At 38.8% G+C, this 16,851-nt stretch overlaps 1 protein-coding gene across 1 annotated transcript; it reads right to left on the minus strand.

Moving 5' to 3' along the window:
- Positions 1–1,579: 1,579 nt before the first annotated feature.
- LOC118380490 (MARCKS-related protein 1-B-like) lies at positions 1,580–4,337 on the minus strand. Its single transcript, XM_035767470.1, has 2 exons — positions 3,995–4,337; positions 1,580–2,966 (listed from the first exon to the last, which is right to left on the minus strand). The coding sequence occupies exons 1-2, from the start codon at positions 4,097–4,099 to the stop codon at positions 2,412–2,414; spliced, it is 660 nt and encodes a 219-aa protein (XP_035623363.1). The 5' UTR covers positions 4,100–4,337; the 3' UTR covers positions 1,580–2,411.
- Between the last annotated feature and the right edge of the window lie 12,514 nt (positions 4,338–16,851).

Raw genomic sequence — 16,851 nt, forward strand, 5'->3', positions numbered from 1 at the left:
TGCAGTAGTCTCCTCTCCATCAGCACTTACCAATACTCCATCAAAACGTATTATCTGTGTGAAACTAATAGCCTAAGTAATAAATGATGACAAATTAGGTATCGTCCCCTCTTGTTTTCAGTTGTAGGTGGTTTACTACTTTGTGTGATTGGTTGATTACGTATTTAATTGGTCAGGCTTGTCAAGAATGTCAGGCTCTCTCTTAGATGGACATTCATCTTGGGATTATGAACTATGAGAAGTCTAAAACACATCAATGTGCTCTTACAAGAATCACATTCCTATCGGAAAATGTAATGTAACTCATTGATTCTTAGAATTGGAAAGCACATTGTACACTGAACAAAAATATAAACGCAACATGTGAAGTGTTGGTCCCATGTTTGAAGAGCTGAAATAAAATATCCCAGAAATTTTCCAGATGCTCAAAAAGCTTATTTCTCTCTCAAGTTTTCTGCCTAAATGTGTTTACATCCCTGTTAGTGAGCATTTATCCTTTGCCAAGATAATCGATCCATCTGACAGATGTGGCATATCAAGAAGCGGATTAAACAGCATGATCATTACACAGGTGCACCTTGTGCTGGGGACAATAAAAGGCCTCTCTAAAATGTGCAGTTTTGTCACACAACACAATGCTACAGATGTCAAGTTTTGAGGGAGCGTGTAATTGGCATGCTGACTGCAGGAATGTCCACCGGCGCTCTTGCCAGATAATGTAATGTTCCATTCTCTACCATAAGCCGCCTCCAATGTAGTTTTAGAGAATTTGGCGGTACGTTCAACTGGCCTCTCGCAACCGCAGTGTATGGTGTCGTGTGGGTGAGCCCTTTGCTGATGTCAATGTTGTGAACAGAGTTCCCCATTGGTGGAGGTGGGGTTATGATATGGGCAGGCATAAGCTACGGATAAAGAACACAATTGCATTTTATCGATGGCAATTTGAATACAGTGATACTGTGACAATATCCTGAGGCCCGTTGTCGTGCCATTCCTCCGCCGCCATCACCTTTCAGCATCATAATGTACTGCTTCACGTCTCAAGGATCTGAACACAATTCCTGGTAGCTGAAAATGTCCCAGTTTTTCCATGGCCTGCATACTCACCAGACATGTCAGCCATTGAGCATGTTGGGGATGCTCTGGATTGACGTGTACGACAGCATGTTCCAGTTCCCGCCAATGTCTAACAACGTCACACAGCTATTGAAGAGGAGCGGGACAACATTCCACAGGCCACAATCAACAGCCTGATCAACTCTATGAGAAGGAGATGTGTGGCGCTGCATGAGATACCGACTGGTTTCCTGATCCACACCTCTACCTTTTTCTATATTCCCAGTCATGTGAAAATCCATAATTAGGACCTAATGAATTTATTTCAATTGACTGATTTCCTCATATGAACTGTAAAGGCTTCAAAATGGTTGCATGCTGTGTTTATTGATTTTGTTCGGGTAAAAGAGGAATGTTTATGACCACAATAAACAGTAAATCCGGATTTTGTTTCCCCCAGCCAGCGCGCTGTACTACTAAATCACCCTTCCCACCTAAAAATAACAATATCCATACAACAATGGGCAGGTATTGGTAACCAACATTTATTTACCATTTTCAACTTTACAATAAAACCATAAACATCTGTCAACATTAGCAAAATAAAGAACAGAATCAGTCCAACGTATTTACAGAGACCATCGAGCAAGAGTCAGGCTTACACACCACAGACAGATCAACAACTCTGCTTCGTTTTAAAACTGCAACAGTGAACATAGCAAGCTTAATTGTTATTTTTTTATTTCTCTTATTTTTTTTATAGCCAAGATAAAAATCTAAACTTATTGATTTCTTCTTCTTTAAAACAAAACAAGACATAGCTTCTCTGAATCTTTAAAATGGTTCTCTATTGTAACACCACAAAATACTTCAAATTTTGGGTTAAAATATAGGAATGTATAAAGTTGGCAAGTCTTTTTTGTTTATTTCTTGTTTATTTATTTTATTTCATGTGGTGGTTGGTTGGTGTCTCGCTCGTTCGCGTTGATGCATCTTTTTGAGCTGGGTGTTTTGAGAAAGACAACTCAACTCCCATCCATAACTGTGTCTTCCACTCTCCCCCCTTTGTCCCACAGCAATCAGCACATAATACTAATGGGTTCAGATGTCTCGCTGTAACCAGGGGTCGTAACCAGGGAAGTGAACTAGTGAATCTAGTCTGTCATCTTGTTACCATGACAAAAGTGGCACGAAGGAGTCTCTCACATAAATGTGTATATATTTACATACACATATATCTATACATATGTATACATATACACACATATATAAATATATATATATATAACTAAAAAATTTTCTCTCTCTCTCTCTTGAAAAACAGTTCACAGTCCTTGTTGTGGGTCAAGATACAATCACTCTGCTTTCTGTTGGGAGGAAGCTGGTGCCGTGGGGGTCGAGCTGGTCTCCTCTGTTGGTTTGGTGGGCTCTGGGGCAGGAGCAGCCGCCTCCTCCACCTTCACCTCCTCTTTAGGAGCCTCCTTCACCTCCTCAGCTTTAGCCTGCACCTCCTCTGCCTTCGGGGCTTCTGTAGCAGGAGCAGCAGCTTCCTCCTTCAGCGCCTCCTCTTTCTTCTCCTCCGAAGCCACAGCGGCTCCGTTCTCAGCTGGTTTCTCCTCAGCGGGAGCGGCCGCCTCCTCCTTCACCACCTCCTCTTTCTTGGTCTTCTTCAGTTTCAGGCCCTTGAAGTTGAATGATTTCTTCAGGGAGAACTTCTTCTTTTTCTTGGGGGTGTCCTTGGTGGCGGCCTCACCTGCCGGTTTGGCGGTATCCTTGTCGGCGGCTGGCGCTGGCTCGATGGCGTCCCCTCCTGCACCAGCCTCGGGCTCTTTGGCGGCGTCAGTGGAACCGTTGGTGGCGGCCGTCTCTGTGGCAGAGACGTCGCCGTTGGACTTGACATGGCCATTCTCCTAGGAGGAAAGGAGGGAAATTGAAGGAACTAAAATTAGAGGATGGTTTAAAAATAAATATATATAATACAATTAAATTAATAAAGAAAATACGTTAGACGTTAGATTTTTACACTGTGACTCAAACACAACCATCAACACATTTAGCTATATAACGATGATTCGTCGTCCTCATCAATTAACCACCGTGTCGCTCAAAAGCCGACGCCTTGTAGAACCACAAGAAAACGACAGGCGGCGACGGTGCAACATCACACACAAGAGGGGGGTATCTTTTCAATAAAGACCTGGCCGAGTCGATGAAAAAAACAATAAATTATATTTAAATAAAAAAAATTCAATGAAACTGATGATGCATTGACAAAAATGTACATTCATTTCACAAGGTGAAGATGTGATTTATGTCGATTTTGCATTTGTCTATAAAATAACGTTTACAGTCACTGATCGAGACATGTCTAGACTCTCGGGGTCTTGAGGGGCTGCAACTTCATCCATCATGGATGGGCGTGCATAAATTCGGTGTGATTAGATTGATATCCACTGTTAAAACGCTGCTTTTGAATCCATAATTCACAAATTGTCTCTGATATTTTAAGCATGAGTGGGTAGCTTGTCTACGTGCGCACTCGCCTTTCCAAACCCCCTCATGGCCACGGCTTTGGGACTGTAACCGAGCTAGTGAGGCTCACAAGAACCAAGGTTCGTTAACGGTGGCATATGCCCCCGGTCCAAACCCCGATTAGATATTATATCACGGCTTTAGCAGCAAGCACGTTGGCAGTTCCATCCCCCCCGCGTCTCAATCTAGTGTTGGTAACTAGCTACCCGTCACTGGTGACCATGCGAGCCAGACTAAACCAAGATGCACATTTATCCCCTAATAATATAATCGAAACAGACCAACCTCGTTTTTAAAATTAAATAGCAACATTATACTACAGAAAAATATTAGCTAAGCTAATTTTTAGTTAGTTGAGTAAAAAAGGTGTGTCGTCTGGTGGCCCAGGGATGAGAGCGTATCATACCTGTCCGTTCGTTTTGACGGAAACCTTATTCGCGACGGCAGCCGCGTCCGCGGCAGCAGTTTTCGCCTCCCCAACTACCTCTCCTTTGGACGCTTGGGAACCCATCGTTGTTCGGTGTTTTTAAATAAAATTTCAAAGGAAAAACACAAAAAGTGGTCTCAATTTAATCCAGCCCCGCGCAGTGTTATGGATCCAATGGAAAAATAAAAGGCGATCGTATAATTTTGGGGGGGAGGTCCTTTGAAGAAAAAAATAATAGCTAGTTTCTTTTACTTTTTTTCCCTCGCACTTCAACCTGTCGCTCCCGTAGAAGGATACCCACTAGTTTCAACAGTGGCTGAACGCAGCGCTTGAATATAGACCAAGATACCACCAACGGGCGTGGTCACACGAGTCTATCCAATCATGTGCGCCTTTATGAGTTCTCTCCGCCCTCTTCAAAAGACGCTAAAACATTTTCTCCACAAACATCATATCCCAATGTTCTCTCTCTCCAACATCATATTACACTGGCCTCTCTCTCCAACATCATATTACACTGGTCTCTCTCTCTCTCCAACATCATATTACACTGGTCTCTCTCTCCAACATCATATTACACTGGTTTCTCTCTCTCTCTCTAACATCATATTACACTGGTCTCTCTCTCTCCAACATCATATTACACTGGTCTCTCTCTCTCTAACATCATATTACACTGGTCTCTCTCTCTAACATCATATTACACTGGTCTCTCTCTCTAACATCATATTATACTGGTCTCTCTCTCTCTCCAACATCATATTATAATGGTCTCTCTCTCTCTCTAACATCATATTATAATGGTCTCTCTCTCTCTAACATCATATTATAATGGTCCCTCTCTCTCCAACATCATATTACACTGGTCTCTCTCTCTAACATCATATTACACTGGTCTCTCTCTCTAACATCATATTATACTGGTCTCTCTCTCTCTCCAACATCATATTATAATGGTCTCTCTCTCTCTAACATCATATTATAATGGTCTCTCTCTCTCTCTAACATCATATTATAATGGTCCCTCTCTCTCCAACATCATATTACACTGGTCTCTCTCTCTCTCCAACATCATATTATAATGGTCTCTCTCTCTCCAACATCATATTACACTGGCCTCTCTCGCTCTCCAACATCATATTACACTGGTCTCTCTCTCTCTAACATCATATTACACTGGTCTCTCTCTCTCTCTAACATCATATTACACTGGCCTCTCTCTCTCTCCAACATCATATTACACTGGTCTCTCTCTCTAACATCATATTATAATGGTCTCTCTCTCTACAACATCAGATTATAATAGTCTCTCTCTCTCTCTAACATCACATTATAATGGTCTCTCTCTCTCTCCAACATCATATTACACTGGTCTCTCTCGCTCTCCAACATCATATTACACTGGTCTCTCTCTCCAACATCATATTACACTGGTCTCTCTCTCTCTAACATCATATTACACTGGTCTCTCACTCTCTCCCTCTCCAACATCATATTATAATAGTCTCTCTCTAACATCATATTACACTGGTCTCTCCCTCTCTCTCTCTCTAGCATCATATTATAATGGTCTCTCTCTCTCTCTAACATCATATTATAATGGTCTCTCTCTCTCTACAACATCATATTATAATGGTCTCTCTCTCTCTACAACATCATATTATAATGGTCTCTCTCTCTAACAACATATTATAATAGTCTCTCTCTCTAACATCATATTATACTGGTCTCTCTCTCTCTCCAACATCATATTATAATGGTCTCTCTCTCTCTCTAACATCATATTATAATGGTCCCTCTCTCTCCAACATCATATTACACTGGTCTCTCTCTCTCTCCAACATCATATTACACTGGTCTCTCTCGCTCTCCAACATCATATTACACTGGTCTCTCTCTCCAACATCATATTACACTGGTCTCTCTCTCTCTAACATCATATTACACTGGTCTCTCACTCTCTCCCTCTCCAACATCATATTATAATAGTCTCTCTCTAACATCATATTACACTGGTCTCTCTCTCTCTCTCTCTAGCATCATATTATAATGGTCTCTCTCTCTCTCTAACATCATATTATAATGGTCTCTCTCTCTCTACAACATCATATTATAATGGTCTCTCTCTCTCTACAACATCATATTATAATGGTCTCTCTCTCTAACAACATATTATAATAGTCTCTCTCTCTAACATCATATTATACTGGTCTCTCTCTCTCTCCAACATCATATTATAATGGTCTCTCTCTCTCTCTAACATCATATTATAATGGTCCCTCTCTCTCCAACATCATATTACACTGGTCTCTCTCTCTCTCCAACATCATATTACACTGGTCTCTCTCTCTCTAACATCATATTACACTGGTCTCTCTCTCTCTCTCTCTCTCTCTCTCTCTCTAACATCATATTATAATGGTCTCTCTCTCTAACATCATATTATAATGGTCTCTCTCTCTCTCTAACATCATATTATAATGGTCTCTCTCTCTCTACAACATCATATTATAATGGTCTCTCTCATATTATAATACAACATCATATTATAATGGTCTCTCTCTCTCCAACATCATATTATAATGATCTCTCTCTCTCTCTAACATCATATTATAATGGTCCCTCTCTCTCCAACATCATATTATAATAGTCTCTCTCTCTCTCTAACATCATATTACACTGGTCTCTCTCTCTCTAACATCATATTATAATGGTCTCTCTCTCTCCAAAATCATATTACACTGGTCTCTCTCGCTCTCCAACATCATATTACACTGGTCTCTCTCTCCAACATCATATTACACTGGTCTCTCTCTCTCTAACATCATATTACACTGGTCTCTCTCCCTCTCCAACATCATATTATAATAGTCTCTCTCTCTCTAACATCATATTACACTGGTCTCTCTCTCTCTCTCCAACATCATATTATAATGGTCTCTCTCTCTCTCTAACATCATATTATAATGGTCTCTCTCTCTCTCCAACATCATATTATAATGGTCTCTCTCTCTCTAACATCATATTACACTAGTCTCTCTCTCTCTAACATCATATTATAATATTCTCTCTCTCTCTCCAACATCATATTATAATGGTCTCTCTCTCTACAACATCATATTACACTGGTCTCTCTCTCTCCAACATCATATTATAATGGTCTCTCTCTCTCTCCAACATCATATTATAATGGTCTCTCTCTCTCTCTCCAACATCATATTATAATGGTCTCTCTCTCTCTCTAACATCATATTATAATGGTCTCTCTCTCTCTACAACATCATATTACACTGGTCTCTCTCTAACATCATATTATAATGGTCTCTCTCTCTCTCTCCAACATCATATTATAATGGTCTCTCTCTCTCTCTCTCCAACATCATATTATAATGGTCTCTCTCTCTCTCTAACATCATATTATAATGGTCTCTCTCTCTCTAACATCATATTACACTGGTCTCTCTCTCTCTAACATCATATTATAATGGTCTCTCTCTCTCTCTCTCTCCAACATCATATTACACTGGTCTCTCTCTCTCTCCAACATCATATTACACTGGTCTCTCTCTCTCTCTAACATCATATTATAATGGTCTCTCTCTCTCTAACATCATATTATAATGGTCTCTCTCTCTCTAACATCATATTATAATGGTCTCTCTCTCTCTCCAACATCATATTATAATGGTCTCTCTCTCTAACATCATATTACACTGGTCTCTCTCTCTCTAACATCATGTTATAATGGTCTCTCTCTCTACAACATCATATTATAATAGTCTCTCTCTCTCTAACATCACATTATAATGGTCTCTCTCTCTCCAACATCATATTACACTGGTCTCTCTCGCTCTCCAACATCATATTACACTGGTCTCTCTCTCTCTCCAACATCATATTACACTGGTCTCTCTCTCTCTAACATCATATTACACTGGTCTGTCTCTCTCTCTCTCTAACATCATATTATAATGGTCTCTCTCTCTAACATCATATTATAATGGTCTCTCTCTCTCTCTCTCTCTCTCTCTCTAACATCATATTATAATGGTCTCTCTCTCTCAACATCATATTATAATGGTCTCTCTCTCTCTCTCTCTAACATCATATTATAATGGTCTCTCTCTCTCTAACATCATATTATAATGGTCTCTCTCTCTCAACATCATATTATAATGGTCTCTCTCTCTCAACATCATATTATAATGGTCTCTCTCTCTCTCAACATCATATTACACTGGTCTCTCTCTCTCCAACAACATCATATTACACTGGTCTCTCTCTCTCCAACATCATATTACACTGGTCTCTCTCTAACATCATATTACACTGGTCTGTCTCTCTCGCTAACATCATATTATAATGGTCTCTCTCCAACATCATATTATAATGGTCTCTCTCTCAACATCATATTATAATGGTCTCTCTCTCTCTAACATCATATTATAATGGTCTCTCTCTCTCTAACATCATATTATAATGGTCTCTCTCTCTCTACAACATCATATTATAATGGTCTCTCTCTCTAACATCATATTATAATGGTCTTCTCTCTCTCCAACATCATATTATAATGGTCTCTCTCTCTACAACATCATATTACACTGGTCTCTCTCTCTCCAACATCATATTATAATGGTCTCTCTCTCTCCAACATCATATTATAATGGTCTCTCTCTCCAACATCATATTATAATGGTCTCTCTCTCAACATCATATTATAATGGTCTCTCTCTCTCTAACATCATATTACAATGGTCTCTCTCTCTACAACATCATATTACACTGGTCTCTCTCTCTAACATCATATTATAATGGTCTCTCTCTCTCCAACATCATATTACACTGGTCTCTCTCTCCAACATCATATTACACTGGTCTCTCTCTCTCTCTAACATCATATTATAATGGTCTCTCTCTCTAACATCATATTGTAATGGTCTCACTCTTCAAAAGACGCTAAAACATTTTCTCCACAAACATCATATCCCAATGTTCTCTCTCTCCAACATCATATTAGACTGGTCTCTCTCTCTCTCCAACATCATATTACACTGGTCTCTCTCTCTCTCTAACATCATATTATAATGGTCTCTCTCTCTCTAGCATCATAATATAATGGTCTCTCTCTCCAACATATTATAATGGTCTCTCTCTCTCTCCAACATCATATTACACTGGTCTCTCTCTCGCTAACATCATATTACACTGGTCTCTCTCTCTAACATCATATTACACCGGTCTCTCTCTCTAACATCATATTATAATGGTCTCTCTCTCTAACATCATATTACACTGGTCTCTCTCTCTCTCTCAACATCATATTATAATAGGCTCTGTCTCTAACATCATATTATACTGGTCTCTCTCTCTCTAACATCATATTATAATAGTCTCTCTCTCTCTCCAACATCATATTATAATGGTCTCTCTCTCTGCAACATCATATTACACTGGTCTCTCTCTCTCTAACATCATATTATAATGGTCTCTCTCTCTCTACAACATCATATTACACTGGTCTCTCTCTCTAACATCATATTATAATGGTCTCTCTCTCTCCAACATTATATTATAATCCAACATCATATTACACTGGTCTCTCTCGAACATCATATTACACTGGTCTCTCTCTCTAACATCATATTATAATGGTCTCTCTCTCTCTCTCCAACATCATATTATCTACAACATCAGATTATAATAGTCTCTCTCTCTCTCTAACATCACATCCAACATCATATTACATCGGTCTCTCTCTCTCTCTAACATCATATTATAATGGTCTCTCTCTCTCTAACATCATATTATAATAGTCTCTCTCTCTCTAACATCATATTATAATGGTCTCTCTCTGTAACATCATATTATAATGGTCTCACTCTTCAAAAGACGCTAAAACATTTTCTCCACAAACATCATATCCCAATTCTCCAACATCATATTAGACTGTCTCTCTCTCTCTCTCCAACATCATATTCTCTCTCTCTCTCCAACATCATATTACACTGGTCTCTCTCTCTCTAACATCATATTACACTGGTCTCTCTCTCTCCAACATCATATTACACTGGTCTCTCTCTCTAACATCATATTATAATGGTCTCTCTCTCTCTCTCTAGCATCATATTATTCAACATATTATAATGGTCTCTCTCTCTCTCCAACATCATATTACACTGGTCTCTCTCTCTCTAACATCATATTACACTGGTCTCTCTAACATCATATTACACTGGTCTCTCTCTCTAACATCATATTATAATGGTCTCTCTCTCTCTCTCTCCAACATCATATTATAATGGTCTCTCTCTCTCTCTAACATCATATTATAATGGTCTCTCTCTCTCTACAACATCATATTACACTGGTCTCTCTCTAACATCATATTATAATGGTCTCTCTCTCTCTCTCCAACATCATATTATAATGGTCTCTCTCTCTCTCTCTCCAACATCATATTATAATGGTCTCTCTCTCTCTCTAACATCATATTATAATGGTCTCTCTCTCTCTAACATCATATTACACTGGTCTCTCTCTCTCTACAACATCATATTATAATGGTCTCTCTCTCTCCAACATCATATTACACTGGTCTCTCTCTCTCTCTCCAACATCATATTACAATGGTCTCTCTCTCTCTCTAACATCATATTATAATGGTCTCTCTCTCTCTAACATCATATTATAATGGTCTCTCTCTCTCTAACATCATATTATAATGGTCTCTCTCTCTCCAACATCATATTATAATGGTCTCTCTCTCTAACATCATATTACACTGGTCTCTCTCTCTCTAACATCATGTTATAATGGTCTCTCTCTCTACAACATCATATTATAATAGTCTCTCTCTCTCTAACATCACATTATAATGGTCTCTCTCTCTCCAACATCATATTACACTGGTCTCTCTCGCTCTCCAACATCATATTACACTGGTCTCTCTCTCTCTCCAACATCATATTACACTGGTCTCTCTCTCTCTAACATCATATTACACTGGTCTGTCTCTCTCTCTCTCTAACATCATATTATAATGGTCTCTCTCTCTAACATCATATTATAATGGTCTCTCTCTCTCTCTCTCTCTCTCTCTCTCTCTCTAACATCATATTATAATGGTCTCTCTCTCTCTCCAACATCATATTATAATGGTCTCTCTCTCTAACATCATATTACACTGGTCTCTCTCTCTCTAACATCATGTTATAATGGTCTCTCTCTCTACAACATCATATTATAATAGTCTCTCTCTCTCTAACATCACATTATAATGGTCTCTCTCTCTCCAACATCATATTACACTGGTCTCTCTCGCTCTCCAACATCATATTACACTGGTCTCTCTCTCTCTCCAACATCATATTACACTGGTCTCTCTCTCTCTAACATCATATTACACTGGTCTGTCTCTCTCTCTCTCTAACATCATATTACACTGGTCTCTCTCGCTAACATCATATTATAATGGTCTCTCTCTCCAACATCATATTATAATGGTCTGTCTCTCTCTCTAACATCATATTATAATGGTCTCTCTCTCTCTAACATCATATTATAATGGTCTCTCTCTCTCTAACATCATATCATAATGGTCTCTCTCTCCCTACAACATCATATTATAATGGTTTCTCTCTCTAACAACATATTATAATAGTCTCTCTCTCTCTCCAACATCATATTATAATGGTCTCTCTCTCTACAACATCATATTACACTGGTCTCTCTCTCTCCAACATCATATTATAATGGTCTCTCTCTCTCTCCAACATCATATTATAATGGTCTCTCTCTCCAACATCATATTATAATGGTCTCTCTCTCTCTAACATCATATTATAATGGTCTCTCTCTCTACAACATCATATTACACTGGTCTCTCTCTCTAACATCATATTATAATGGTCTCTCTCTCTCCAACATTATATTATAATGGTCTCTCTCTCTCCAACATCATATTACACTGGTCTCTCTCTCCAACATCATATTACACTGGTCTCTCTCTCTCTCTAACATCATATTATAATGGTCTCTCTCTCTAACATCATATTGTAATGGTCTCACTCTTCAAAAGACGCTAAAACATTTTCTCCACAAACATCATATCCCAATGTTCTCTCTCTCCAACATCATATTAGACTGGTCTCTCTCTCTCTCCAACATCATATTACACTGGTCTCTCTCTCTCTCTAACATCATATTATAATGGTCTCTCTCTCTCTAGCATCATAATATAATATCTCCAACATATTATAATGGTCTCTCTCTCTCTCCAACATCATATTACACTGGTCTCTCTCTCGCTAACATCATATTACACTGGTCTCTCTCTCTAACATCATATTACACCGGTCTCTCTCTCTAACATCATATTATAATGGTCTCTCTCTCTAACATCATATTACACTGGTCTCTCTCTCTCTCCAACATCATATTATAATAGGCTCTGTCTCTAACATCATATTATACTGGTCTCTCTCTCTCTAACATCATATTATAATAGTCTCTCTCTCTCTCCAACATCATATTATAATGGTCTCTCTCTCTGCAACATCATATTACACTGGTCTCTCTCTCTCTCTAACATCATATTATAATGGTCTCTCTCTCTCTACAACATCATATTACACTGGTCTCTCTCTCTCTAACATCATATTATAATGGTCTCTCTCTCTCCAACATTATATTATAATGGTCTCTCTCTCTCCAACATCATATTACACTGGTCTCTCTCTCTCTCCAACATCATATTACACTGGTCTCTCTCTCTCTCGAACATCATATTACACTGGTCTCTCTCTCTAACATCATATTATAATGGTCTCTCTCTCTCTCTCCAACATCATATTACATCGGTCTCTCTCTCTACAACATCAGATTATAATAGTCTCTCTCTCTCTCTAACATCACATTATAATGGTCTCTCTCTCTCTCTCCAACATCATATTACATCGGTCTCTCTCTCTCTCTAACATCATATTATAATGGTCTCTCTCTCTCTAACATCATATTATAATAGTCTCTCTCTCTCTAACATCATATTATAATGGTCTCTCTCTGTAACATCATATTATAATGGTCTCACTCTTCAAAAGACGCTAAAACATTTTCTCCACAAACATCATATCCCAATGTTCTCTCTCTCCAACATCATATTAGACTGGTCTCTCTCTCTCTCTCCAACATCATATTACACCGGTCTCTCTCTCTCTCTAACATCATATTACACTGGTCTCTCTCTCTCTAACATCATATTACACTGGTCTCTCTCTCTCCAACATCATATTACACTGGTCTCTCTCTCTAACATCATATTATAATGGTCTCTCTCTCTCTCTAGCATCATATTATAATGGTCTCTCCAACATATTATAATGGTCTCTCTCTCTCTCCAACATCATATTACACTGGTCTCTCTCTCTCTAACATCATATTACACTGGTCTCTCTAACATCATATTACACTGGTCTCTCTCTCTAACATCATATTATAATGGTCTCTCTCTCTAACATCATATTACACTGGTCTCTCTCTCTCTCCAACATCATATTATAATAGTCTCTCTCTCTAACATCATATTATAATAGTCTCTCTCTCTCTCCAACATCATATTATAATGGTCTCTCTCTCTACAACATCATATTACACTGGTCTCTCTCTCTCTCCAACATCATATTATAATGGTCTCTCCCTCTCTCTAACATCATATTATAATGGTCTCTCTCTCTCTACAACATCATATTACACTGGTCTCTCTCTCTCTAACATCATATTATAATGGTCTCTCTCTCTCCAACATTATATTATAATGGTCTCTCTCTCTCCAACATCATATTACACTGGTCTCTATCTCTCTCCAACATCATATTACACTGGTCTCTCTCTCTAACATCATATTATAATGGTCTCTCTCTCTCTCTAGCATCATATTATAATGGTCTCTCCAACATATTATAATGGTCTCTCTCTCTCTCCAACATCATATTACACTGGTCTCTCTCTCTCTAACATCATATTACACTGGTCTCTCTAACATCATATTACACTGGTCTCTCTCTCTAACATCATATTACACTGGTCTCTCTCTCTCTCCAACATCATATTATAATAGTCTCTCTCTCTAACATCATATTATAATGGTCTCTCTCTCTACAACATCATATTACACTGGTCTCTCTCTCTCTCCAACATCATATTATAATGGTCTCTCTCTCCAACATCATATTATAATGGTCTCTCTCTCTCTAACATCATATTATAATAGTCTCTCTCTCTCTCCAACATCATATTATAATGGTCTCTCTCTCTACAACATCATATTACACTGGTCTCTCTCTCTCTCTAACATCATATTATAATGGTCTCTCTCTCTACAACATCATATTATAATGGTCTCTCTCTCTAACATCATATTACACTGGTCTCTCTCTCTCTCTCTAACATCATATTATAATGGTCTCTCTCTCTCTCTAACATCATATTATAATGGTCTCTCTCTCTCTCCAACATCATATTATAATGGTCTCTCTCTCTCTACAACATCATATTATAATGGTCTCTCTCTCTACAACATCATATAATAATGGTCTCTCTCTCTCTAACATCATATTATAATGGTCTCTCTCTCTCTAACATCATATTATAATGGTCTCTCTCTCTAACATCATATTATAATAGTCTCTCTCTCCAACATCATATTATAATTGACTGTATTGAGCGATTGAATGGCGAGAGTCGTAGGAGTAGGAGTGTAAGAAGACTGGCAAAATTATATCGCGCTCGTGCAATGATGTGCGCATCTACTAGGTCGAATACAGATTGAACAACATAACATTTCCCCGGAAACCCGATGTTTAATTGCATTGAATGATATGTCTGGCAGAAATGCATGTTTGAATCAGGCACGTTTCATTTTATTCAACGTTCCGGGCTTGTATAGGTGTCGTGAAAGGAAACGTTCCTGGTGCAAACGTTGATTTCTGCCCCACATAGGATTCATTCAATGCAACTCAAAAGTCGTGTTGCCAGGCAACCTTGACGCGCGTTCAAAGGTTTGTTTGTTCCCCCTCGGTTTGTCAACAACAACAACACCAACATCCCAACAACATGTGACGTGGCCATCGCGCACATTCCAACCGTTTGCGCACACAAACATAAGCTACACTCTACAGCTCTTTAGGAATTCTAGCCAGCTGTTTATTTTAGACAGCCACACATTCATGCCAGACTTCCACTTCCAATCACCTTTATTGATGACATCTCTTCGTTAATAATGCAACTTTTTTTTTTTTTTTTAAACAACAACACCTATAGCTCGGGAATGCATTTAGACTGGTTTAATGGGGAAACCAAGGCGAGCACAGTCAAATCAATATATTTTACCAGAAGGAGATGAACATTTTACCTGTTGAATCCATCACATACACACTGTCTGCCATGGTTTGTAAATGTAAACCCTGGCCTGATCCTGGTTGGCTGGCACATTATGACACAATGTTCCAGAAAGAAAGAGAGAATGGCCGTATATATCTAAACATCATATCCCCTTTACAATAACCCGAAACGGATTGTGGGCTGTGCTGATTTTAGACGGGATGCTAAGCCATGTTAACGTCTTACCGTATTTAGGCTTACCGTTGTTTTTCACGGTCTGCGCAGGCTCAGTGATTATGTTTTGATCTGATTGTGAAACAAATCACTTAAAAACTAAGGACATCTACACAGTTCAGCATAATAATTCCTTAATAATTAATTTAGCTGATACTCCCCACTGCACCACACTGACTTCCTTCCGTCCTAATTTAGACACATTTCTGCGTATCATTTTCTACATTTGGTAGGCCATTTGTTTGTCATCTCAGTTAGATACATGCAGCTTCTCTTCTGTCGTACCTTGTTGCCAGAATAATGTTTTACATTGATAGAATGATTGGTAATCTAGTTTAACAACGGGTAAATTTCTCTGTTTCGTTTAGGGACCGGGGAGAAAACACAATAACAAAACAAAACAAAAAAATATCCTTGTTCCTGTGCAAAATGTCCAAATGTCATCAGAAAATTCAAAACGGAGAAAATTATGAATGACTTCAGTTGATTTTGGGTGCGTCATTTATGCAGTTGAAATACTGTGTCAACGATTACACCTTACAGACTCATTCACATTTTCTCAAGAGATGCTGAAATAAATAAATAACATTTACAAAATTAACATTCGTTCATACATTTTATGGGAAAAAATGCATAATTCTGCAGGAGGTTAATATTCCTTTACATGTGAGAGGTTATCGGTCTACAGTCAGTGTCCATATTTCAGTTAATATTCCGTTTAACCCATATGAACTTAGACAAGGAATCTTCTGTTTATTCATGGGTACAGGGATACTTGTGAGCGGGATACCAAAGATGCATGTAAACAGCTTATCCTGAATAGTGTGTGCATGTAACCTGGTCAATGAGAGAAAGAGAGACCGAGAGAGAGCGAGAAAGAGAGTGAGAGAGAAGGTTAAGTGAGCGAGAGAGAGTGAGAGAGCGAGAGAGAGCGAGAAAGAGAGAGCGAGAAAGAGAGAGCGAGAAAGAGAGAGCGAGAGAGAGACGTTAAGTGAGCGAGAGAGAGAGCGAGTGCCAACCATGGAGCCACACTGTTAAACTTCCTCACATCCCTCCTCTCTCTTCCTCCGTCTCTCTCTCCCGCACCTCCCTCTCATTACTCTCCCTCACCTCCTTCTCCCTCACTCCCCTCTCCCTCTCCTTTCTCACCATGACATATCGTCTCCACTGTCTGGCTGTAGAATGCGTGGCATGCCTTGAGGCAAATTTGACATTTCTCACTT

This window comes from Oncorhynchus keta, chromosome 19 (genome assembly GCF_023373465.1).
Source record: "Oncorhynchus keta strain PuntledgeMale-10-30-2019 chromosome 19, Oket_V2, whole genome shotgun sequence".
NCBI lineage: Eukaryota > Metazoa > Chordata > Actinopteri > Salmoniformes > Salmonidae > Oncorhynchus > Oncorhynchus keta.